At 36.3% G+C, this 23741-nt stretch overlaps 4 protein-coding genes across 9 annotated transcripts; 1 reads left to right on the top strand and 3 right to left on the bottom strand.

Annotated features, from left to right (window-relative positions):
* Positions 1 to 37: 37 nt before the first annotated feature.
* On the bottom strand, positions 38 to 7938 carry LOC119066357 (cell wall protein DAN4). 3 transcript variants are annotated; one of them, XM_037168774.1, is made up of 6 exons: positions 7573 to 7938; positions 5114 to 5370; positions 4183 to 4498; positions 3873 to 4110; positions 3656 to 3818; positions 38 to 3597 (listed from the first exon to the last, which is right to left on the bottom strand). In XM_037168774.1, the coding sequence occupies exons 2-6, from the start codon at positions 5195 to 5197 to the stop codon at positions 1585 to 1587; spliced, it is 2814 nt and encodes a 937-aa protein (XP_037024669.1). In that variant the 5' UTR covers positions 5198 to 5370; positions 7573 to 7938; the 3' UTR covers positions 38 to 1584. The 3 variants fall into 3 exon arrangements, with proteins under 3 accessions (XP_037024669.1, XP_037024672.1, XP_037024670.1); XM_037168777.1 differs by having other exon boundaries at positions 4183 to 4492; XM_037168775.1 differs by having other exon boundaries at positions 7871 to 7903.
* Positions 7939 to 8505: 567 nt separating this feature from the next.
* Positions 8506 to 11935, top strand: LOC119066350 (probable peroxisomal membrane protein PEX13). Of its 2 annotated transcripts, none has more exons than XM_037168766.1 (2): positions 8506 to 8851; positions 11724 to 11935. In XM_037168766.1, exons 1-2 carry the CDS (start codon positions 8606 to 8608, stop codon positions 11883 to 11885), a joined length of 408 nt encoding a protein of 135 aa, XP_037024661.1. In that variant the 5' UTR covers positions 8506 to 8605; the 3' UTR covers positions 11886 to 11935. The 2 variants fall into 2 exon arrangements, with proteins under 2 accessions (XP_037024661.1, XP_037024662.1); XM_037168767.1 differs by lacking the exon at positions 11724 to 11935 and having other exon boundaries at positions 8506 to 8723; positions 8766 to 9072.
* Positions 11936 to 17004: 5069 nt separating this feature from the next.
* LOC119066049 (keratin, type II cytoskeletal 3-like) lies at positions 17005 to 17406 on the bottom strand. Its single transcript, XM_037168273.1, has one exon. The coding sequence runs from the start codon at positions 17404 to 17406 to the stop codon at positions 17005 to 17007; it is 402 nt and encodes a 133-aa protein (XP_037024168.1).
* Positions 17407 to 18193: 787 nt separating this feature from the next.
* On the bottom strand, positions 18194 to 20138 carry LOC119066346 (zinc finger protein 525-like). Of its 3 annotated transcripts, none has more exons than XM_037168762.1 (3): positions 19988 to 20138; positions 18784 to 19318; positions 18194 to 18699 (listed from the first exon to the last, which is right to left on the bottom strand). In XM_037168762.1, exons 2-3 carry the CDS (start codon positions 19298 to 19300, stop codon positions 18203 to 18205), a joined length of 1014 nt encoding a protein of 337 aa, XP_037024657.1. In that variant the 5' UTR covers positions 19301 to 19318; positions 19988 to 20138; the 3' UTR covers positions 18194 to 18202. The 3 variants fall into 3 exon arrangements, with proteins under 3 accessions (XP_037024657.1, XP_037024656.1, XP_037024654.1); XM_037168761.1 differs by having other exon boundaries at positions 18194 to 18917; positions 18969 to 19318; XM_037168759.1 differs by having other exon boundaries at positions 18194 to 19318.
* Between the last annotated feature and the right edge of the window lie 3603 nt (positions 20139 to 23741).

Below are 23741 nucleotides of genomic sequence, written 5' to 3'. Positions count from 1 at the left end.
ACTGAGTCTAAAAATTGACATACGGAAACTCTTAGTGTGTAAGTACAAAATGATTTATTAGCTAGAACATAAATAAACTAAAACTAAATCGTTGCTCTAATGAGATAGAAAATCGTAATTTATCAATTCCACCGTTAAAAATGTCGTCATTGCTCTTATCAACACTTTGTTTAGACACCGTGAACCGTTTTTCTGTCCTATTTTAGAAAACACAAATGAAACGACATGAGTAAAAACTTCGTTTTTCATTAGAAAGTGAAAGTTACTTGAATTGTTCCTACTCAAAGCCCGGGGCTTGGAACAGATCATGGAAAAAATCATCAATTGTTGAGTCCTTTCTTCAAAAAGATTCGATTTATTTTCCATGACCTCAGTCGAACCTTATTTCGATCGTCTCAATTGTAGTCTTCTTGTTAGAACTTGGTTGTAAAATGAAATATTTTTAGAGGTTTTGCTGCTACGGGTAAGAGACAAGGGCGTCATTATGTTAATTTTGCAGAAAAAAGTGACGAGAGGGAAAATTTAATAGAAATTGAAAGGTACATCCTCTGCCTTTTCGTCGCAAAAACTGAAATTCACTTTTGTTCATCAAAAGTTTATTTGTCAAGTACCCACTACATGAAATCACGGGAAAACGAACAGAACACGTCGTGTTCGAGTGATTCCACTGTTTCATATATACACAGCCGCTATGAACTCCATTAAACGAGTGATGAGTCACAGCAACAGAAATCTGCGTTTAACTGAAATAGCGGATTTGAGACACTTACCGTTTGTAAAAGGTTAAATTCTCGTTTGAAGCAATTTTTCATGACAACCACTGGGTGTACCATTTCGAAAAGTATTTAAGTATTTTTCGCAATCATAGACCAAGTAGTTTTCTTACAAAATTGCTTCAAATGAGAACCTTTTACAGCAGCAAGCATATCAAATCTGCTACTTCAGTTCCTTAATATAATTTCTGGTATTTGATACAGAGTCTTTTACTTCATCAGATCAAACACATATATAAAGACAGTACTGGCCAGAGCTCATCATATGTGTTGTAGTTGTCCATAACAGATGCGATTTTATTTTATCACCTAAGTTTCGGGCTCACTTAAATCGTTTACTTTCCAACAATAAGTAAACAATTCTTCGGCGCAAGTACGTGACGGCTAAGACTAGTTAGTCTTAGCACCATTATCCACAATGTATCTGCAAGTAGCAGTGACATTACGGTGTCATATATTAATTGAAGAATCAACCGAATATTTTCTGTGTACAGATAAGAGCAATTACAAGGCAAATAAATTAACTTAAAACTAGACACAAATTTCACAAAAAAGCATCGATCTATTACAAGAAAGTTCTTAAAATACTAATGTCATGCCAGATGGAAGACTGACTTATTGCAAAAATTTCTTATACTGAAGAAACGGAACCATTAACAGTTGGCAAACCGTAAATGTTTCCACACAAAACAAATTGAATCAATTGGTATAAAGTCACAGTCGAAAATGATAAATTGATACTCGATAGTTACATACACACACTTATTGGGTCATGTAAATGCTAACTGGAAATAAATTTACCTTCGATACCTCAAGAAATTCTCCGACTATTCTTGATCGTCATCTTGAGTTTCTCGATCATTGGTGTTCGTTGCCGTATTCCAGAATTCGATTTCACTGGCATCAGAGTGACGAGTGAAGGGACGGTAGTCGATGTCACACGGTTGTTATTGAGTAATATCTGCTCGTATTGCGTTGGATCTATCTCTTCGATTTCAGCCTCACCATACGTATCGTCCGACTTTATTGGATAATAATGGGTTGTTGTTTGAGCTGTGGTTGTGGTTGCAGACGTTGTTGATAAGTGATGTTTATTGGCATCGGTTTTTTTCTGGCTGAACTTGGTATTACCTGAATGAAGCGAGTCCTTCAGTTTAAATTGTCCGGACAATTCAAATGGTGGTGATTTGGTAGAAATATTCGGCTGAATACCTAGTTCTGAGGCTAATGTATCGAATATTGCGGATATGTTTTGAATGTTGGAATTGTTCTTACGCGCAAGTATTTCCTCGTTTTCATTGATTTTGTCCCGTTGCGAATTTTCGATGATCCATGCATGTAGTGTTTCGTTAAAGATTCGCCGAATCGTTTGATGGTCGATAGACGATACCATTGTTCCGTTCACATATTCAAATTTCGATTGAACAGGGAAAAGCGCTGGTTGGTTCCATGATTCTGAAACCGGAGTGTATTGAACTGTTTCGACTTCAACGTAAGATGTTGGCTTCGTCGATATTGTTCCATTTTCAGCAAAATTTCGTAATGTTGAGGTGCTTATTGGTTTTTTCGTTACATTTGCTTTTGACGATTGGCTCTCTTGAGATTCCTGGCTAGCATTGTTGGATCCGTTGTTCTTCGCTGCCAACAACACATACTCTTTGATATTTTTAAAGTTGATGGTAGTTGTTGTTTCAGGTGCTGCTGTTGTTGTAGTTGTTGTAGGATGATACTCCTTTCGGTTATTGTCGACTTTATCTTCCAACAAATCTGATAAGACGTCCCCAAGCGATATTGTTGATTCAGTTGTGATCGTTTCATTTGTAGCACTTCGTGGACTAGCTGTAGTTGAACTAGGTGGCTGATTTTCTTTGCTTTTATTATTGTCGGCCGGTGCCTCTTCAGGTAAAATTTGACCCAGCAATGGTCCTACACTCTCTGTACTGTCTGGTTCGTCAATGATTTTATTTACCGGAATGGGATACGGTCTTAAATTAGCTGAACCCAATGTTTCGATTCCCGGCGTTAAGTAAGTGAATGCCGGATTTGTGAAACTGTGGAAAAGCATTTCTCGATTGAATGAATCATCGAACGGTTCGGAAAATCGAATTTTATTTCGCGGTAAAATATTTATCGGACCATTTCCGTTGTCATCTTGCGCGGCCTCAACATTTACGACTTTCGTTATAACCGTATCAAAGTTATTTTGCGGGCTGATCGGATTGATCGGTAGCCAAGGCGAATCATCATCAATAATCGGTGCTGTTGTGAATAGATTTGCATCTAATTTCGGTGGATTACCAATGTCGGTTCGCCTTTGGAAATTATTTTGGTGCAACGATGATTCCGTGGTCGTTGTAGTTGTTGTACTTGTTGTGGTTTTCTCAGTAGCAGTTGTCGGCGCTTCTGATGTTGTCGTGGTTTTTTCTACTGGTGGTTTGGCTGTTGTCGATGTTTTGGGCAACCTACTATCTTGTTTGCGGGTATCGGTACCGTTGTTTTCTATCGTCACCTTGTTCACGTGTGATATTCCTGTCGACGCAATGGTTGGATTCTTCACTTTTTCGATTGTTGTCTTTTTCGATTTGATTCTCATTCCCGTATTCGAAATGGTGAATGGGCGTAGAGTCGAGGTTTTCGAAGTCGTTGGCGATGATTTCTTTTGTGATATGTCAGCATCCGTTTTCGTTACTTCGAAAGAACCCTGAATCGGCATATTGCTTAGACCAACTTTGGTTGGACTCGACTTTACTGTTGCTGTTGGTTTAGTGAAAACTTTGTCCATGGCCCGAGTGTTATCAAAATTTTCAGACTGAGGTGTTGTCGTCTGAAATTCAGAGTTATATTATGGTTGAAAGCTTCAATGTGTATATTAGAAGTCTTACCTCGAGATTGACAAATGAAGCTGACTTAAGCGCCTCATGATCGAGTAAACGTTGAATATTGATAGAATCGATGTCGATAGAAATATTATTGAAAATTGATTTCCTATTAGAGGCCTCGTTAGCAATGGACTCTCTGATATGATCCTCCACACTTTTGATTGTTCTGCAACGGAAATCATTAAAAACCAAATCGAATACATGAAGACAAAAAGCATACAAAGGAATCTTTCGCATATCCACAATTATCCTGAATATAACATTGATCAGGGGTCCGGTGCCGAATCCAATAACTGAACATCTAATCGGTTCAATGCCATTTTTTTCCAAGCTCTTTGTAATGAGACCTTGGTACAGTTCAGCTTTTTGTTGAAAAGCTGATGTATGATTATATTTCAGTCCAGTGGTAAATGTATCGCCTTTCAGAACTTGAAATTTACCGTCAAACATCATCATTGCTAAACAAACAAGAAATCAAAAATTTGCTTCACCATCTTTCCGATCCGGCTAATTATTTATTCAGAACTCACAATCATTCGTGTCGGCTTTGTATGTACTGAAATAAAATGCTAATGCCGCAAATCCAAATATAGCAATCACCACAATGAAAACAGCAGTCATTAAAAGTATTGTAAAGGAGCGCACACTTCGCCTGTTACTTTTCGACGAATACGTCGATGATGGAGTCAAATTCCTGGAGTCTTTCCACATTCCCCACGAATTGTAGCCATATTGACTGTGGAGACTGGCGTCATTTTGATATGGAACCGAGCAGGAAGTTTGTGTGAAAGGTCCCAACGAGTTTCGACCCAATGTGTTTTGATAAGATGAGTAGTTCGTCTGTAACTATTGGATTTGTCAATGTAACTTTGTAGGAATAAATAAATGAGAAGACTTTATGCTAAAAAAAAATGGTTGAGAGTTAGAAGACAACTGCAGGACTATACTATACTTCCGGTGTCATGCGTTTAATAGTCTCTAAGAATAAAACTTTTAAAACTCCATTTTTAATGAATTTTATTTATGACGTGAATATTCTACCCCGAGTTATGTAATAGTAGGCTACCTTGGATGCTGCTCGTCTTCGGCTCGGATATATAAACTGTACACTTGTCGAAAGTACAGCTACCGAAGATTTTTGCTCAAAAACACACTTGGGAGTTTGCTTTTATCACAAAATTGTTTCTGAATCAATCAATCAATTAGCATAGCATCCAATGTATTCTGATTTACTACCTACCACGAAAATGAACGGAAAATACTCCACATGTAATGGATCATTTTTGCAGGGGGGCAAATTGATATGTAATGTTCAACTTTCGTATTGGGTAGGCAGTGAAGGATTTTACATATTGCCAGTACAGAATACGATTAAGTACTGAAACATACATGTAGTGTGATAACTCGTTATGGAACGGTCTGAATAAAAAAAAAATTCTAAAGTTAAAATTTTGCACTTACAAACGATCGATTCATCGAATTCCTGTAGTAACTGTTGTCTGCTATATTTTGAAAATATTTCCGTGATCCCGTGACTGTGTCCATTTTTCAATAATTTTCTTAATTGCCAAAAAAGTTCAAATGTTAAATTATTTTTGTTTCAAATACACTATTCTTTCTAGAGTTGAGGTGCAAATTTTTCATTCCATCGTAGACTGCTAATATCTCCTCTCAATCAGCAACATAATGCGTTCCGTTTGCTTATTCAAATGTTTTTACTGCATAGAAAAATGATTAAAGTTAATGCTAAACCATTGAAAGATCATTCAATTATGCGATGCATGAATCGTTCAATGTATATAAGCTCTCAGCGTATTATATGCAAATGCACCGAACATCCATTCAAATATTAGAGAGTTTGCGAATTGTACAAATCGTAATAGCATAATAGTAAGTGAAACCAGAAAATTATTCTTCCTCCACACAAAACATAGAAAAGGATCGATCAAATTGATTTTGTGAAGACACAAAAATCGTTTTAGGGTGAAACGGAGCATATATTTTACGACTACTTAACGTGTTATATACGGCAAGCATTTGACCAGTCTTATTATCTGGTCTATTACTTCCATTGATAAAAGTGTTTTTAATCTGTTGATTTTAAATCTTGTACTTCAATGGTTTTAACATCCATTTTGCTATATAAAGTACCATATTATAAATAGTCTGTCACTATTTCTGTCGTCGTTATCGATAACAGATGAATTGGCGTATGTGATAGCAAGTTTGGATATCTTGTTGTCGATGTTGTTGAAGTCGATCTCTTCTTAAAACTAAATTTTAATCTCCCATAATCTTCTATCTATTGGAAAGGAGCGACCACGCATAACTTCCAAAGTTTACGTCGACGACCTATAAGTCAAAATCGCAATCTATCTATTCAATCCTAAGATTCGATTAAATTATAACTTTCGTACCCCAGTTTCAATAAACGAAGCATGGAAAATAGAGTAAACTTTATCAAACAAAATACGTTACACCAGTAACCATTATAGTTAAGTGCATCTCTTCCGAACACCTCCCATCTTTGAAAACAAAACCCATATCTCAATGATCCAATTTATACCTATTGATGGTACAATGTTGCACGCCGCTCTCATCAATTCTTTGTTGAGATGCAATAAATATAAAATCCATTTTCAGATTAATAATTTTTCTGTTAAAAGATAATCTTCAATATAGCGTCATAAGCAATCTAATTTTATAGTTTTTAGAATAATTTATGAGCTCAACATCAACAACATGTGCAATAAAAAAACCAGTCTGCGAAAAAGAAAGTCATACACACAATAATTAAGTTTAAAAGCAAGCACTTGACCCTAAAAGAAATATACAATTCCAACAAAATAAGAATGAAATGATGGTAATTTTCTCAATTCGAATCTCGGACTCACAAAAATTACATCAAAAAAAATCATATTCAAATTGTCTTTAATAATATCAGAAAATAGAACAATATTTCAAAGTGAAATGGTGTGTTGAAATGGAAACATAATTGTTTTAATACAATTATATTAAGCGCATTGATTATCCAGATGCTAGAGAGCTGGTTACAAGAAGTAGAAACTCTTCTAAAACACACCATCAATATGGTGTGTATGTACCTACATATTGCAAACGGTTTATTTGGAATTGAAAATAACAATCTAACAGCGCGTTTGGTTGTTGGTATATTTCAATTGTTATTACTTATGGTATTCTTATGAATTTTATTTGTTGCCTTTAACAGACAATATGCTTGAATTTTATTCTCGTGTTAAATATGTATATATATACGTATCCAAGCATCCATATTATGTGTACGTAACATCATATGTTTTGTTACAGGTTCAATGGCAGCGCTATGTCAATATTGAATAGCCAAACTAACAGTGTGCGCGCTCGCTCTATAATGAAATTCGAGTGAATTCGAATCCGTTATAATGTAGATTTGTATGGTTCTCAAAAATTAATTAAAACAAAAGAATCATTTAAATTACTTAACATTCATTCATTAAGACGATACATAATAATTATAAATAAAAAGAAAAGAAGAGAAAAAAATAAATGAAAAAGAAAAATGGGAAGAATTTCGAGTTCAATTCTACAATTGAAAATGTTTACATAATTCTTCGGTCTATGTCTATGGTTAATAATAATAGTTTGTAGTCGAAAGTTTAGAGTTTTTCACACACGTTTACAAATGACTGGTTTGGTGAATCTGAGTCTTGGATGGTCTTTTCCGTAATTGATATTCACAGTCATGGCATGTTAATATGTGTGGCTTCCTATTGAGAGCAAATAAAACCACACGAAATAACAACAACAACGAATTATAATAGATCTCAACGAAGAAGAAAAAGTTGATAGAATAAAATTATGAAGAAAACTTTTTTTTCTTTTTGTATTTTGTTATCTTCAACCGTTTAATATGTACATACATATCTGTTCATTGTCTTAAAACACATCCCATATATGGATTAACGATCTTAAGTGCACATCAAACACTGTGTGATTATATCATTTCACATCAAATTCTTTTAACATTATTTTCACAATTTATCGAAGTCCATATTAATTCCGATGGTATTTATACACGTCACACTTGCAAATGAAATCAAATCACAATTCTGATTAAACTCGTAACACACTTAAAAACGATTTTTTTAAATGTATTCATCAGAGAATATACCATTACCGCGATTAACTTCTTGAAAAGACAAAAAACGATTTTCTTACTGAAATTATTTTACGAGTTCTTGAACTTCGGATGTTGTGTCGACGACCATCCAACTAAGAATTGAAAACATTTTCGTATTACAACTTTTATGCGGTCGATGGTACTGCTTTCGGCTCTCTTATAGCCATCATCATCATCTTATCCGTTTTGTTTTCCTCATTCGTAATTAATTTACCCATAAAATTTGTATGAGGTTCTTGAAGAATTTCTCTTTGCCTAACAATTGGTTTACAATGCTTTGTTTGATTCGTTTTGTATGCTCAAGACGACGATATGTGGATTTTTTGGATACTACTGTTGTTAAAAGACTGATGTATTAAACATTCTGTTCATGTTCAGTACACTGAACATAAAATTTCTTAATTTTTATCCTACTGTTTTTACGTAGTACGGTAATATAGCAAAGGAAAAACTTTTCAACGGGAAAATGTTCTCTCGATCTTAGGGACGTTTTCACGATCCAAGAACCTTCAATCGAAAATTAATCAACTAAACTTCGTAAGTTTAGCTTCTTAATTTCATGTACGTGTGTACACTGGTCGTTAGTTTAATCCACTCTACAAAATAGAACAAATCAGAGGAGTCTTTTTAAATGAAAACCACCCAAGTACACTGCGTCTCCGCCTATAAATACGTGATGTTTGTGAGAACATTTCGTCATTCCGTGCTCAACCGCCTTGAAGTAAATATACTTTCAAAATAAAAATCCAAAATCTGAAGACTTAATCGGAAAAATGGCTGCTCGTCAAGTCGCAAACGTTGTAAAGTCTGGTGCGCTCCAGAAGTTGGCAGTTGCTGAATCGGTGATTGGTGGTAAAGTTGCGTGTGAGGGCTATGGTGCTTCTTCGTATGGTTACGGTGCGCAGTCTGGTTATGGTGGTCCAGCCTATTATGGTGGTCAAACTGGTTACGGAAGTCCAGCTAGTTATAGTGGTCAATATGGTTATGGTGGCCAATATGGTTACGGCGGTCAATATGGCGGTCAAGCTGGATACGGCGGTTCATACGGATATGGTGCACCCAGCAAATATTACAGCCCCCAGGGTTATGGACAAAGTTACACTCCTTATGGATATGGTGCTAGCTATGGCTCTGGATCTGGATATGGTGCTAGCTATGGCTCTGGTTCTGGATATGGAGGCTATTAAATTTTGTGAAACTTTTCTTCTGAATAAATAAACAATTTCGTTTGAATCCTTCATGTCGGTCTACTTATGATTGTAGTTGTAGTATTTGTAGTTTTTTGGAACAATTTTAGAAGGGTTTATCGAAAATGATTTGGCTCTACTGTTATTATTTAGCTACAATGATCTTGGTTACATTAAGCATGAGTAGGACTATGTAACTTCCTCAGCTAACTACTGAAATAGGATTTCTAACCTAACCACTTTCGCGTGTTCTAGTGATGACGAGTTTTTTTTAAACCGCATGACGACACTGGCACTGTTATTAGTCATCAGTTCTACTTATTTTTGAAATTTTCTCTTCTATTGTGTTTCCTACATACGTTCCGTTTTTGTTACCTTGCCTGCTGAAAAATTCCGAAAACACTGTCCAAGAGCAAGAAATTTAAGCTACAATTTTAGTTAAGCATCGATGCCTCCTTCTGCACTCTTTCTGCAGTTTCTAGAATTTCTCAAATTTTAATGAACTTATTGAATTATTGTCTCTACTACTGTCTACTACCGAACCCAACATTCTATCAAATTCACTTAACGTGAATGAAAGTACACAGAGAGCAAGTATGGCCGCCGATATGCTAATTCATCTTTTAAGAGCGATACGGCGAAAACGTCGAATACCACATCTAACATTTTGAGACAAGGTGTCGATAGTGGAATTGAGTTATAGCCATTTGATTCGTCTTTCTAATAGTATAGTTAAGAAGCAGAAGTTCAAAATCCTGTTTGCGAGAATAATTTAAGAGTCAATTTGCAAAAACTTCGAGGAACTTAAAAACAAGCCATCGGCGATTTTTGGAAGGTATACAGTAATTGAATCAGGGGACCCTCCTGAGTTATTTGCAACAAAAAAAAATCCTCGAAGTAATTATGTTTTCACACCAGAAATCATGAAAAAATGGTCTGCACTAGGGTGACCAACATAGTTTTTGTTGCATATCACCAACAATACGTGATGCATTTATCTGAAATTATGGTGTTGAGGACGCATGTGTTGGCCTTTAAAAGAAAAAATAGCCGATGGCTTGTTTTCCTGTTTCATACAACTTGTTCGAAGTTTTGGCAACAAAAAACTGGAGAAAAGCGCTCGACCTTGATACAACAATATTCAATAGAAATTCAGAGAGGAAACTGTGCATCAATTTTGAAAACGTTTGAAAATGACGATGCTAATGCCGTTTCAAACATATTTGATTTGTTATAAATCTAAAAACTAATTAGAATAATTTCTTTATAGCAAATTGACTCTTAAGATTTACTTTAGACGGACCTTTGTTAGATAAGATGATATTTTACGTTTCAGTAATTTCAGTTAAATATGTGTTACACTGCCGTAGCTGCAATAGTTATTTGTTCAACGAGGGAAGAAAAGTTGAAAATTACATTTGTTGTTCACCCGAGAAAATGCAATTTCCAACTTTTCTTCTAGAGTTTAAACACATCGTTTTTCACCAACAAAGGCTTCCGAAGATTCAGCAGAGGGGAGAAAATGACAAAAAACGATTTTCTTACTGAAATTATTTTACGAGTTCTTGAACTTCGGTTGTTTTGTCGACGACCATCCAACTAAGAATTGAAAACATTTTCGTATTACAACTTTTATGCGGTCGATGGTACTGCTTTCGGCTCTTTTATAGCCATCATCATCATATTATCCGTTTTGTTTTCCTCATTCGTAATTAATCACGACAGAGGAAAGTTAATTTTACTCTGCCGTGAATTAATTTACCCATAAAATTTGTATGAGGTTCTTGAAGAGTTTCTCTTTGCCTACAATAGGTTTACAATGCTTTGTTTGATTCGAAACGTTTTGTATTCTCAAGACGAAAATAGATTGATTTTTTGGATAGTTCATATTCAAGACCTTTCCATCAGAACCCTTTTTCAAAAAGGTAAGACCGCAATTACGACCACGATTAGTTTTGGTTGTAGCAGTTTGACCAGCCCTGAGAAAAATTCGTTAAATTGCTCACGTACCTCAGAGCTAGTGAAACTAGTACAACCAAAACATTCGTCGTCGTTATTGCGGTCGTACATTTTTGAAAAAGAATTCTGATAGAATAATTTCATCAAAAATGAATTACGAGGCACACAAATGTAGACTACAAGTTTTGCTAAGTCCTGGTGTATCTTAATCGATCGATATCGATCTGGGTTAACGAATAAATCGATATTTAATATATTTACCAACAAAACTTAGTAAGTTAAACTTCATAATTTCCGCAGTATAATTCATGTACGTACACTGGTCGCTAGTATAATCCACTCTACAAAATAGAACAAATCAGAGGAGTCTTTTTAAATGAAAACCACCCAAGTACACTGCGTCTCCGCCTATAAATACGTGATGTTTGTAAGAACGTTTCGTCATTCCGTGTTTAACCGCCTTGAAGTAAATATAATTTCAAAGTAAAATCCAAAATCTGAACACTTCATCGGAAAAATGGCTGCTCGTCAAGTCGCAAACATTGTAAAGTCTGGTGCATTCCAGAAGTTGGCAGTCGCTGAATCGGCGATTGGTGGTAAAGTTGCGTGTGAGGGCTATGGTGCTTCTTCGTATGGTTACGGTGCGCAGTCTGGTTATGGTGGTCCAGCCTATTATGGTGGTCAAACAGGTTACGGAAGTGCTGCTGGTTATAGTGGTCAATATGGTTATGGTGGCCAATATGGTTACGGCGGTCAATATGGCTATGGTGGTCCAGCTGGATACGGAAGTTCATACGGATATGGTGCACCCAGCAGATATTACAGCCCTCAGGGTTATGGACAAAGTTACACTCCTTATGGATATGGTGCTAGCTATGGCTCTGGAGCTGGATATGGAGGCTATTAAATTTTGTGGAACTTTTTTTCTGAAATAAATAATTACATTTGAATCCTTCATATTGTGCTTGTGATTTTAGTGAGATATTTGTAGTTGTTGAACAATTTCAGAAGGGCTTATCAAGATCATTGAAGCCACAATTAGCGTGAGGACTTAGGGCTATGTAACTTCGTGCGCTACCTGCCGAAATAGAGTTTCTTCAACTAACCCAGTCACTTTATTTTTGGATTTTTTTCCTCTATCCATTTTTGTTACCTTCCTTGCTGCAAGAAGTCAGCAAGTAAGAACCACCTTCAAAATTGTTCCTCAAGCCTAAAAGTAGTTCTTCTTGGTTATTACATTATTACAATGACAAGCACTGTTTCCAACCCGGGTTTGTATAGCAAAGTGTAAAAATTGTCACACACAAACTTTCGGTTCTGAAACTTCCATCGGTTTTTTCGATGGATTTGAGGTATTTTCGATAAGTGAGGTATTGCAATGTTGGTTCCTAAAATTTGGGATGACAGATGATTCCTCTGGCATTTTTTAACTTCCATCGGAAAATCTATTGTTATAGGAAAATACGTACTTAAAATAGGAAAATATGTCCTGAAGGGAATAGAATTCAAACAAAAGAAAGCCTAATCATCTGCCACTTTTTTTTTGTAAAATTTTCTTGAGTAAAACTTTTGCGTACAGGCGCAGTATGCGTCTCCCTCAGCGATATCAGTTATTTTATAGGTACACAAGAACAGACAGAACTTGCCCCACTTTCACCCTTTGACTGATAGTATATTACGTCCGAGGTTCTAAGTTTTTATTTTGACGAGTATGATCATATGTCTATTTTCTAAAATATGTCATTGCTCGTAAGTTTGTTCTTTTGACAAGTGTGATATTTGCGGAACGAGCCGAAGGCGAGTGGAGTAATCACACAAACTACAGGAATTTTGATTCTTTCAGCATTTTCTACAGTTTTCTAAAAAATTGTCGAATTTTATTTAAAAAAATTGTCGAATTTTATTTAAAAAAATTGTCGAATTTTATTTAAAAAAAATTTAAGAAATTTTTAGAAAACGTTCAAACTTTTTTTTTGTTTTTAGGTGTAAGTAAATTTGTGATCATTTTACATGGGTTTCTTTTTAAATATTATTATTAAACGTTCAAACTGGACATATATTAGTGTTATTTAAATTCTTGTGTAATTAATTTAAATATTGTGAAAATTAGCAATGAAAGTACACAGAGTACAGGTATGGTGAATATGCTAATTCATCTTTTAAGAGCGATGTAGCGAAAACGTCCAACAAAATCAAACATTTTGGGACAAGGTGTTGATTTATTACTCATTTGATTCGTCTTTGAATGGAAATAAATTAGTGGTTAAGGTAAGGAACAGAAGTTCAAAATCCTGTTTGCGAGAATAATTTCAGATTTCCACTGGTTCGACAAGATGATATTTTACTGAAGAGTTATTACGTTTAGTTAAATATGCATTACACTGCCGTTGCTACTAAGTCGTTATCGGGTTTGATCTCTAAATCCTAAATCTCTAGACAATGGCACTAATTTAAAAAATGCCTTTACTTGCAGCCTTCGGTTCGGCTAGGGTTACAAACCTCCCTCGCGACAAAATAAAAATCTCCAAACAAGGACGTAATCTATTGCACGGCTCTGTTTAGTATATGCATTTTCAGCGTCACGGCCATTTTCTTCTTGAACCCTAAAGATAACTCAAAACATTTTGAGACCACTAGTACACACACACACACACACATCTTATATGAATGTAAAGATTAGATTTTTTATCATCAATTTTCCTTATATGAATTGTATGCATTATGAAATACAATATACAAAAGCTACAGCTTGGTCAGGCCATTATATACAAGTTATATAAGAACGAAGAAAGTAACCACTTGAGATTTTTATTTATTGATGCCAGATGGTTTTCCTTACATTTTGGGTTGACAACAAAATGTAATGATCATTGGATGGACAGTATTTTCGAAGAAGTCGATACGAATAGACCGATTCATCTTCTACACAAAATAACTGTTCTGGAATTTTCTGTTGAAAAGTGTCAACAAAATGGAATACTGTGCATCCAGTGATGGGAATGTGCCAAGCGACCTACCGCAAGATTCATCAGGAACATCAATTTTGGATTTAAATCAGCATTGTTTGTTGCAAGTGTTTGCCCATTTAGATGTCTACGATGCGATAAATTTCGGTGAAACGTGCAAAATGATACAAGTCGTGTCACGACTGGCAATGATTAAATACAAAGACTTTGATTTGATTGCGGACCGAATGTACCGTTACGGTTTTATAAGGCCACCCAGCGAGGCGACACCAGTACCGTTGGAAAAAGTGTTATCTTATGTTGCTCCATACATGGAATCACTGGATGCAAGAACAGAATTAGTCGAAAGACATGACTTCTCATCGAGAAGATATAATGCGGACTACATGCGCCAAAGTGCTGAACCACTTCATACATTGCTGCAGTTTGATATGCCAAAACTGAAATCATTAACCGTGCAATATTCTGATCATTTGGGCTACATAGTCGACCGTCGATTTATTAATAAATTGACAATCTACGACCTCCATCCAAACGGCCTCAACACGTACGCCAGCGGTCTACGAAACTTAACACAACTTCACCTGATCTGCATTCATAAGGAGGTTGCAATTGAAGAAATTTTGGTCATACTGGAAAATAATCCAACCATCGAAGATCTATGTCTTGTCTATGAATACACGTCCATGGTTCGAGACCTTCAACAGCCTGAGATTCCAGCAAGTTTTATCCAAAAATTACCTCGCCTCAAAATATTGGAACTTTCAATTAGAAGTAATGCATCAGAGGTTTGGAAGTCCATGCTACAGTTAGAACAGTTAAGTGAACTGGCACTTGTAATGCGAGACCAAGTTATCAACGATACCCTGCCCTTGAGGCAATTTTTGAAGGAATTGGCTAAAAAGAACACCGTAAGATCGATTGAACTAAAAGGAGTACTGTTTGGTGGTGATGATGATAGCTGTCTGTTCGATGCATTGTCATCAATGAATTTGAATTCGTTGTGTATAGAATCATCATCAATCCCATCCGAATTTTATTCGACTTCGACAAGTCGCGCTAAGTTCCAGACCTTGAAGAATTTACGACTTCCCATAGTGGCTGGTATTGATCAGATGATGCTAATTATCGAATGTTTTGAATCGCTGAAGAGACTCGTATTTCGTATGATGGTGCCATCCTTGGAGTCTGGCTCCAGCACACTTTCGCAACGAATCAGTCAATTGTTAATGGTTACACCGACCACAAGACCCGATTTGGAGGTGGAAGTATTTTCGTTTCGTGCACTTATTAAGGTAAAAGAAGAAAACATTTGGTTTCTTAAAATTTTAAACTGAATTCGAAATATAATTTTTAGATTTCCTTTCGTCATGGCACGTACGAAATCATTTCTTGGCCGGAACCGAGTAAATGTCTGACGGAAACGCACGAATTCTCATGTTCCACGCAATGATGTGGCGGCAGACTGACCAGTCCATTTATATTTAGTGTGACGAACTGCCCCCTAGTTACCTATATTTCGTATCAACATTTGAACGTCAATAAAAATTATCTAAAGTCCTCATTATCCAAACTGACTTATTGTAAACACAAATTTTGGACAATCGACACTAATGCTGTGATTTATATTGTAATCCGATATTCACCACAGGCTAAACAATGAAAAACGCAGCATAATTGTCGATCCCATCAGCGCAAAATTGCTATTATGTCTTCAGCCTAATGCTTAATTTCCTCTTACCAAGCACTAGCCGATGAACGCATGTTCAATAAAAGATCAATAACTTACATTATCCCTCTCCGTTGATCTTATACCACTTCTTTTAGAATTAGAGGAACAACAAAAGTGAACCTTGGAAAGACATTTCCCCTTGCAGATTTGCTTTAAATAACAAAAAACGGCTCAGATTTATGTAAAAGCTCTTACGACTTGAATAAAGTTAGAAAAAAGCTTTATCAGGTTTTACCAACGAGTTCACAGTGTTATCTGACATTCAACGCATTCATCTTCATTACATTTCCAAATAATTGCTCATTTCTCTGCAAAAATTGTAGCCCGTTTCTCTTCAGTAAAATCCTTGTCCATCAGAACAGCGCTGTCGATTGATTCAAACAAAAATCGACCGGTAAAATTGACATCCGTTTTAAAGAGCGATGGAAGCCAGTATCTTGTATCCGGCCACATCTGATCATATGGAATCTCATCATAACCATACATACTTATAGTAACTGGACTGAACCGATTTTATTCAGCGGTCAAGGCGATACAATGGTATCGACATTAATTGAATTCCATAAATTTTAGGCGTTCAGGAATCGAGAAACGATCGTGGTGGAGTCGACAAATATCGAATAATCAAATTGCAATAACATTTTAAAAAGAAATTTCGTTTGCCAGGAATGTAACTAATCGACTATAATTACTATTGAGGGCCATATAGTAAAAACTGTTCTGAGTCGTTTTCTTTTGGCATTTAGTAGACAACTTTTTCAAATCCAGGCGTCATACTTTCTTAGCATGTGTTAATTAAAACTTAATAAAAAGGGCATTTCAAGTACGATCATTTTCATGCAGACTAAATCAAATTCAACATCCGATCTTAAGAAGCTACCTGCATGTATTTGTTGGAGTCGCTACATTGGACTTATGTTCACACTGAGTCACATGAAGAACAGCTTTTTCTGCATCAAATTTAATGAAAGGACAGTTTACGATAAACTGCTATCCTCGATACTGATTTTGTAGAAACTCGAAGCACCCGTCATGCTTGAAACAAAAGAAACTACAACACCCACACCACATGTAAAGACGGTATGAAATTTAGACTGTAATATTTATTTCGAAGTAGCACCCTATACAGTACTGTTTCTGGCCATTTGGCAGCTTTAAAGTGGGTAGTTCATGGTCGTGCCAAAATGGGTCATCTTTCGTTTCGCGGCACAGCTCAAGGTTGTGGAACATCGAATTGTGTTGCGAAGCGAAAAATGACCCATTTTGGCGTGAAACTTTTAAAAATCTCTAGAATCTTGATAATAGTTGATAATTTCAATGTTAAATATTTAGAAGCCTCCATTGCCAGACCCATCACCACTTCCACTGCCAGAACCAAAACCGCTTCCAAAGCCAGAACTATAGCCAGGTCCTCTGCTAGGTGTGCTGCCATATCCATATTGACCGCCGAAATTAGGTGGACCACAGAAACCACCTGGACCGCCGAAACTGGCTGGATTGCCGAAAGTAGGTGGACCATCGAAACCAGCTGGACTGCCGAAACTAGATGGACTGCCGAAACTAGATGGACTGCCGTAACTAGATGGGCTGGAATACCCAGACGGACTGCCGTACCCTGATGCACCGCCATAGCTTTCACACGCAACCTTGCCACCGATGGCCGATTCAACGACAGCCAATTTCTGAAGAACACCAGACCTTGCAACGTTTACAACTTGACGAGCAGCCATTTTAACAGTTAATTATTTCGATCTAAGATTTTAACTTTCCAAGTATTTACTTCGAGACGTTTGAACACAGAATGACGAAAGTCTCGTACGAACAACGCCTATTTATAGGCCGATGCGCAGTCTACTTAGCTGCTTTTCATTTAAGAAGACTCCTTTGATATCTTCTATTTCGTATAGTGAATATATTCGCGTTTAGCGAGGTGGCGACCAGTGAACAAAATATTTGAAATTTTCAAGTACTATTTCAAAATAGCGAAAAATGTCGAGAGTAAGTGCCTGTCTAGAAAGGTGACATTATCTTATTGTTTCTTAAAAAGTTGTGGCCAGAAACAAATCATCGAAGTTCACATACAAATACACTTCGAGTTTTGATAAGCGTTCACCAAATTTTTTTATGATCTTTGTTTCTTGCGATCTATACAAACGACAGTTATATCCATGGTTTATGTTTACCGCCCTTACTAAGAGGCTGATTTACGCAACTCGGATGAAAATTATTTTATTCATATGAACTAGGAGACTCCGTAATGGAGTTTTCATCCCGAGTCACACGTGACTACAGATTAGAAAACGAGTGGGCAAACGACTCGAGCACATCGTATTTGCATATTGAAGAGTATTTTTGCTTCGTACTTCATTGACACCAATTCGATTCGTGTGATATCACTGACCTAACGCAACGAAGGCAAATATGTTGTTCAATTTTGAGACTACACGGTGAGACCCAATTAGTTTCCGAAATGAATGAAAATTCATTTTTTCAAGACTCAAAAACAAACCACCAACATAATTATTGTTAAATCTTGCGCAAAGATTTACATTTATTCATCAACATAGTGTACTGGCTCATTTTCTTCTTTTTGTTCGTCCTCGACGTTGTAACATTTGAATCGCCCTTTTTCGTCGATTCATTGGATCGGTTTTGTTTTTGTTGCCTCAGCTGTAGACGTTGATCACCCGATTTTGTCATCTTCAGTCTATGGGCTTTCTTGTGCTGATTTAACGTTCCTTTCGACCCAAAACTTCGAGTACATTCGTCACATTTAAAAGGTTTTTCTCCCCTGTTATGCGTTTGTAAATGATAACTTAATGATGATTTGGTTACATATTTTCGACTACATATGTCGCATTCGAACGGGTATTGTCCGCTGTGAAGCACTTTGTGATGGTTTAAAGTTGAATTGCGGGAAAATTTCTTGCCGCAAATACTGCAAGCGAAGGATTTCATGCCGATATGCGTTCCTAAATGACGAATCAATGTCGACTTCCGCGCGCATCTTTGATCGCATAAGTCGCAAGCGAATGGACGCTCTTTTGAATGTGTTTGTTTGTGTCTACGAAAGGACGATGCATCCGCAAACCTTCTATCACATTCACCACACGCATACGGTTTGATTCCATTGTGAATACGCTTGTGTTGTGTAAGCAAAGACCTGCGTGAAAATTTCCGATCACATTGGTCGCAAGCAAATGATTTTTCTCTCTTGTGTATCAATTTATGGTGGTATTTACTTGGAAATGTGGAGCGTTCTTTGGTGACCGGCACGGAGTGAGTAGTTTCCTGTTGTCTCGGATGATGCATACGGATGTGTCTACGTAAATCAACAGTATTGGCCGGTACATGTCTGCAAATATAGCACTCCCAAAGCTTTACAAATGACTTCGACGAATAGCGGTTAACGTCTAAAGCAGTCGATGAGTCGTACAACTTTTGATCCTCTTCCTCTTTAACAATTATCGATTCGAATAGCACATTTCCTCCCGCCAAATATTCGCTTTCTGAGCAAATGATAGTTTTCGGCCTATTCGATACTACACTGTTAATGAAGACAAATGAATCGTCCGTATCAATTGGTTCATTTTTGATTATTACAGTACCACAATCAGAGAACATGATCGGACCAGTTCAGTTCTGAAAAAAATTGATTTGCATAAAAAACTTTCTCGAAAAATAGAACAAAAGAATCCTTTTATATGTTGCGTAAGAAGAGTCTTCTTCATACCTAGGACCCGAAAAGTGCGACTTCGTCTCATATGAAAAATATTATTCGTACCACGGACTAAAAGTCTTTTTTAGCGTATTCGATTCCAGACCTCGCCTTCGGCTCTGTCTGGAAACCTCTCACACGCAAAAAAAAGACATTTCATATATGGTTGTAATGTTGATTCTTTCCCCTCCGCTACAGGGAATAACAAATTTTGGTGTGCTGATCATTATAGCGATTTTTTACTCTGTCTTTATCTTGCAGATCGTACTAACAATGAAATAGACACCATCTAATGCAAAATCAGCTGTTGCTAAATTGGCACACCGAAATTATTATTTATCCACTGTAGCATAGCACTTCTACATAGCAGAGCAGTATGAAAGTAGTATGAAAAACTTGGGTTTAGTACTGAAAACAATAACATTACAACACTAATAAGACAACATACTATGACATTTATGTTAACTTTGATAGATTAGGTGTAAAAATAGTAGCTGTGGGGGACATAATATGCGATTGAAAAGCTCTACGAATGCTAATTTCAGTCTCATATAATAAGTAATAACTAATAAAGATTTTAAATGATATTTTACCTGTGAAGCCTTTAGAATTAGTCTGGCAATCAATGTAAAAATGCATTGAAACGACAGCAAACATGAAGCGAATAATTTAGTAATCAATAAACTTGACATAAACAGCATGTAAACACTCCCAGCATGCATAACAGTCTAGGTATTAGTTGTTAAAGGTCCCAGCCTCCGAAAATTTAATTTATTGGCTGATTCGTGACGTCAAATGTGGTACATTATTTAAATACATTTCCAAGAAACTAGAACAGAATCGTTTTTCACAATGAAAGTACTTTATAGGTATGGTATAATGTCAAAATTTGTATGTACTTTCATTGATTTTTCATGCTTGCGGAAAATTTCGGCTATTGCATTTTATGATCACAAGTGTAAAATGCGAGATAATAGTTCTTTAAATCATTAGAGGAGAAAAACGATTTTTTTAAATTCGAGGTGTATGTGTGAGCTGTATGAGTAACATGAGAATGCGTGTTTGTGAACCGAGATTTACCATACCCAGTCAGATGAAGTATATAGAGTATTTTAAATTTTATTTATACCCGACCTAGGAGTGACTGTTTTAGACCATGGAGTCTGTAAATTTTCCGAAAAGATTTAAGTCTACAGTGTTACGTTCGATGCTGATTTTACTGATCATCGTCCTATTGTTACCTATGTCCCATTTTCCCATTCAGTCCTTTGCACAATGAGCTGACTGTTGTTGAAAGAAAAACCGATTTTGAAGCTATCAAACATAAACTGTTAAACTCTATTTCATTAATTCATTATGCTCAATATTCCGAAGGTGTAAAACTTTATTTTACTAGTGAGGTAATGTGGCCTTTCCCTCACTAGTGAAGACCCTTTCCCTCGCTCGTAAAGTAAAACGTCATACTTTACAAGTGAAATAATTTGATATCTCGTATCACGATGAGTAAAAGTACCTCGGGCTGAAGCCCTCGGATACATTTACTCATCTGGATACGGGATATCAAATTACTTCACTGGTATAGTAATGTACTATTATTTTACCTGGAAAACATACTAATTCCAGGGGCGGTGTTATCTAATACGCAGAAAAAATTAAGTTCAAACGAATACACCACCAAAACAAACAAACATAACATAATTACTCTTCCCTTTCCTATGGATCGCGTGAAGCGAAAGTGGAGATAAAATGCTGACCTCCGGATACGCCAATGATACTTTGATAACATTTTTTATGTCTTTCAAACTGTCTACGATGATAGTAAGATTTAGCGTAGTTTGTTTCTCTGGATGAACTCACACTTGCTTGGTCTTATACGGCAGAGGAGTAAAGTATACAAAAAAAACACAAAGAGTTCATGAAGAAGAACGGTAAAGCGAACACGCTTGAAAATAAGCTGAAGGTGTCTAACAATGAGGTTTATGTTATGAGTAGTTTTCCTGTGATACTTCGAATATTTTAATATGACCTGGAAGAATATCAATGTTCAGCCAATTAAAAGATTGTAGTAGATGACGTGGTCTACCATGACGACCTGCAAAAGGCTGATCAATTGAATTTACGAACATTGGCAATAAGATTGCTACAAAAATGCTGGTTAGTGTTAATATGCTTTCAACAAATATGAAACCCTTGAATCTACATCGAATTTAATATTCTTCGACCCAGTCACCGGACTGAAGATCTCGAAAATCAGAAAAGGAGTCGAGGAATACCTCCAAATAAATTTCTAAAAATCAAACATTAAATTTTAGATTTTTTAAATTTTATTTGGAGGTAACCCTCGACTCCTTTACTACTTTCCAGTGTGTCTAAAGTTACAGCGTGCGCATTATTCTGCAATGTGTTAAACAGTGTGCCGACATAATTCTACCTGCAGTAGTTGATATTTTGAATTTGTCCTTGTTCTCGGGGGTACACCACGATCACTTGAAAATAGCTCGCGTCTCCGTAGTGAAGATAAGTGTGAACCTTCAAATTATCGTTCAATCAGTGTTCAATCATTTTAAACAAGATCTTTGAGGTCGCTATTTATAGCCGACTAATTAGGTTCCTGACTTTCTTGACTAAGCACCACTTTTTGTTTGAAAGACAGTACGGTTTTCGTAAACATTCAGGTATACATACTGCGTTCTATGAAATTCTTGTTGAAAGGGACAAAGGTAACAACATCGCTTTGTTTATTGACTTATCTAAGGCTTTTGGAGTACCACTGTAAATCACGAAATACTAATCAGAAACTTGAATTGGCGGTGATCAGAGGTCATATTCTAAGTCTCCTCCGTAGCTACCTAAGTAACAGGAAGCAGTGTGTTCGAATAGGTAATGTACAAAGTAGCTTCCGGTATGTAACCATTGGAGTACCACAAGATAGTGTACTCAGACCTCTCCTTTTCCTGATTTGAAATTAAAGAAGTTGAGACTTTCAAATATGTCGGTTTGATTGTTGACAACAAACTCAATTGGAGTCATCACATCTCATATATTTGTGGGAATGTTTCCGCGTCCAGTGGTGTCCTTTGCAAATTGAAGAAGCTTATTCCTAAGCCTGTTTCGAAGAAGAATTATTTTGCATTAGGACACATTTATTTGAGCTACCTTACAGCTCTATGTAGAAGTGCAGACAAAAAGCATATTAGTCTGCTTCAGGTGTTGCAGAAGAGGTGTCTGTAGCATGTCTGTAATTTACCCCAGACATTCGACGAGTGACCTCTTCAAGAACCATTGTGTGAACTTACTTAATGTCTCCATAAACTTAATGCGTGTACTTTTATACATAACGTTGTCAATGGATTTTCTCATAATGCGATTAATTTAAGAAGGCGACTCATGCTTATCCGACTCGGAACAAAATTGACATTATTGTGCCCTTTGCAAAGTCAACGAAAGGTAGAGAAGCAATCTCGGTATCAGGTGTCAGAATGTATAATTCTCTGCCAGCCGCACTCAAGAGAGAAATTCATTTGAACATTCAAGACTATACTGAAACGTCTAGTCATGGGCTGCTAATATTCCTATTGTCCTCATTTAATTGTATTTTATTTTATTATTATTTATAAGGGCTAATCCTACCGTTATATAAAATTATACTTTACTGAACTATATTGTGGGCTTATGAGAAATGTTGGTTTGAGTGATGGATTTAAACTGTTCATTTTGTGTTCGAACTAACATGGGACTATGATTTTAGATTGACGAAGCACAGTGGATGTTGTTCGATTCCCTTCTCGTTACAGAATAATTCGTTACAGTCATTTGTCAAAAGGGTAACGTAAAGTGATATCCATGATTGTGTGTGTTAGTTTTTCATTTATCTTACCTCCAGCAATATCATGTAAAGGAGCTCTGTACAAACTGCCTATTAGACACATAGCAAGAATGATTTTTTCCTTTGAAAACATTCCTTTCGTATCTGAAGAACTTCTTTCTAGGTTTGTTTCTTCAATCACTATCAAGTATAGTCTCAACTGCTTAAGATGGCTATTAATTGATATATCGATAGCCAACTGATTCTACCATGTTAGGCTAAAACACGATATTGCATTTATGTCTTTGCTTTTAAAGAGCTTTCGAGAGCTTTAAACACGGCTTAACATGGTAGAATTGATGTACTTCGAAGATGTTCAAGTATTTAGGACTTAGAGGGTCACATATGAGGTGTGACAGATTAATTTTGACGTTATTTTCATTTCCAGTCTTTTATTCCTTGATGCAGGCTTATGTTGATCTTGAAAAATCAACAAAGCTGCCAACTTGTAATTCACAGTCAAGTCAAAACAGCATACATTC

This window comes from Bradysia coprophila, chromosome IV (genome assembly GCF_014529535.1).
Source record: "Bradysia coprophila strain Holo2 chromosome IV, BU_Bcop_v1, whole genome shotgun sequence".
Classification (NCBI taxonomy): domain Eukaryota; kingdom Metazoa; phylum Arthropoda; class Insecta; order Diptera; family Sciaridae; genus Bradysia; species Bradysia coprophila.
The sequence above is the reverse complement of the archived record's forward strand: the minus strand, read 5'-3'. Positions and strand labels throughout refer to the sequence as shown.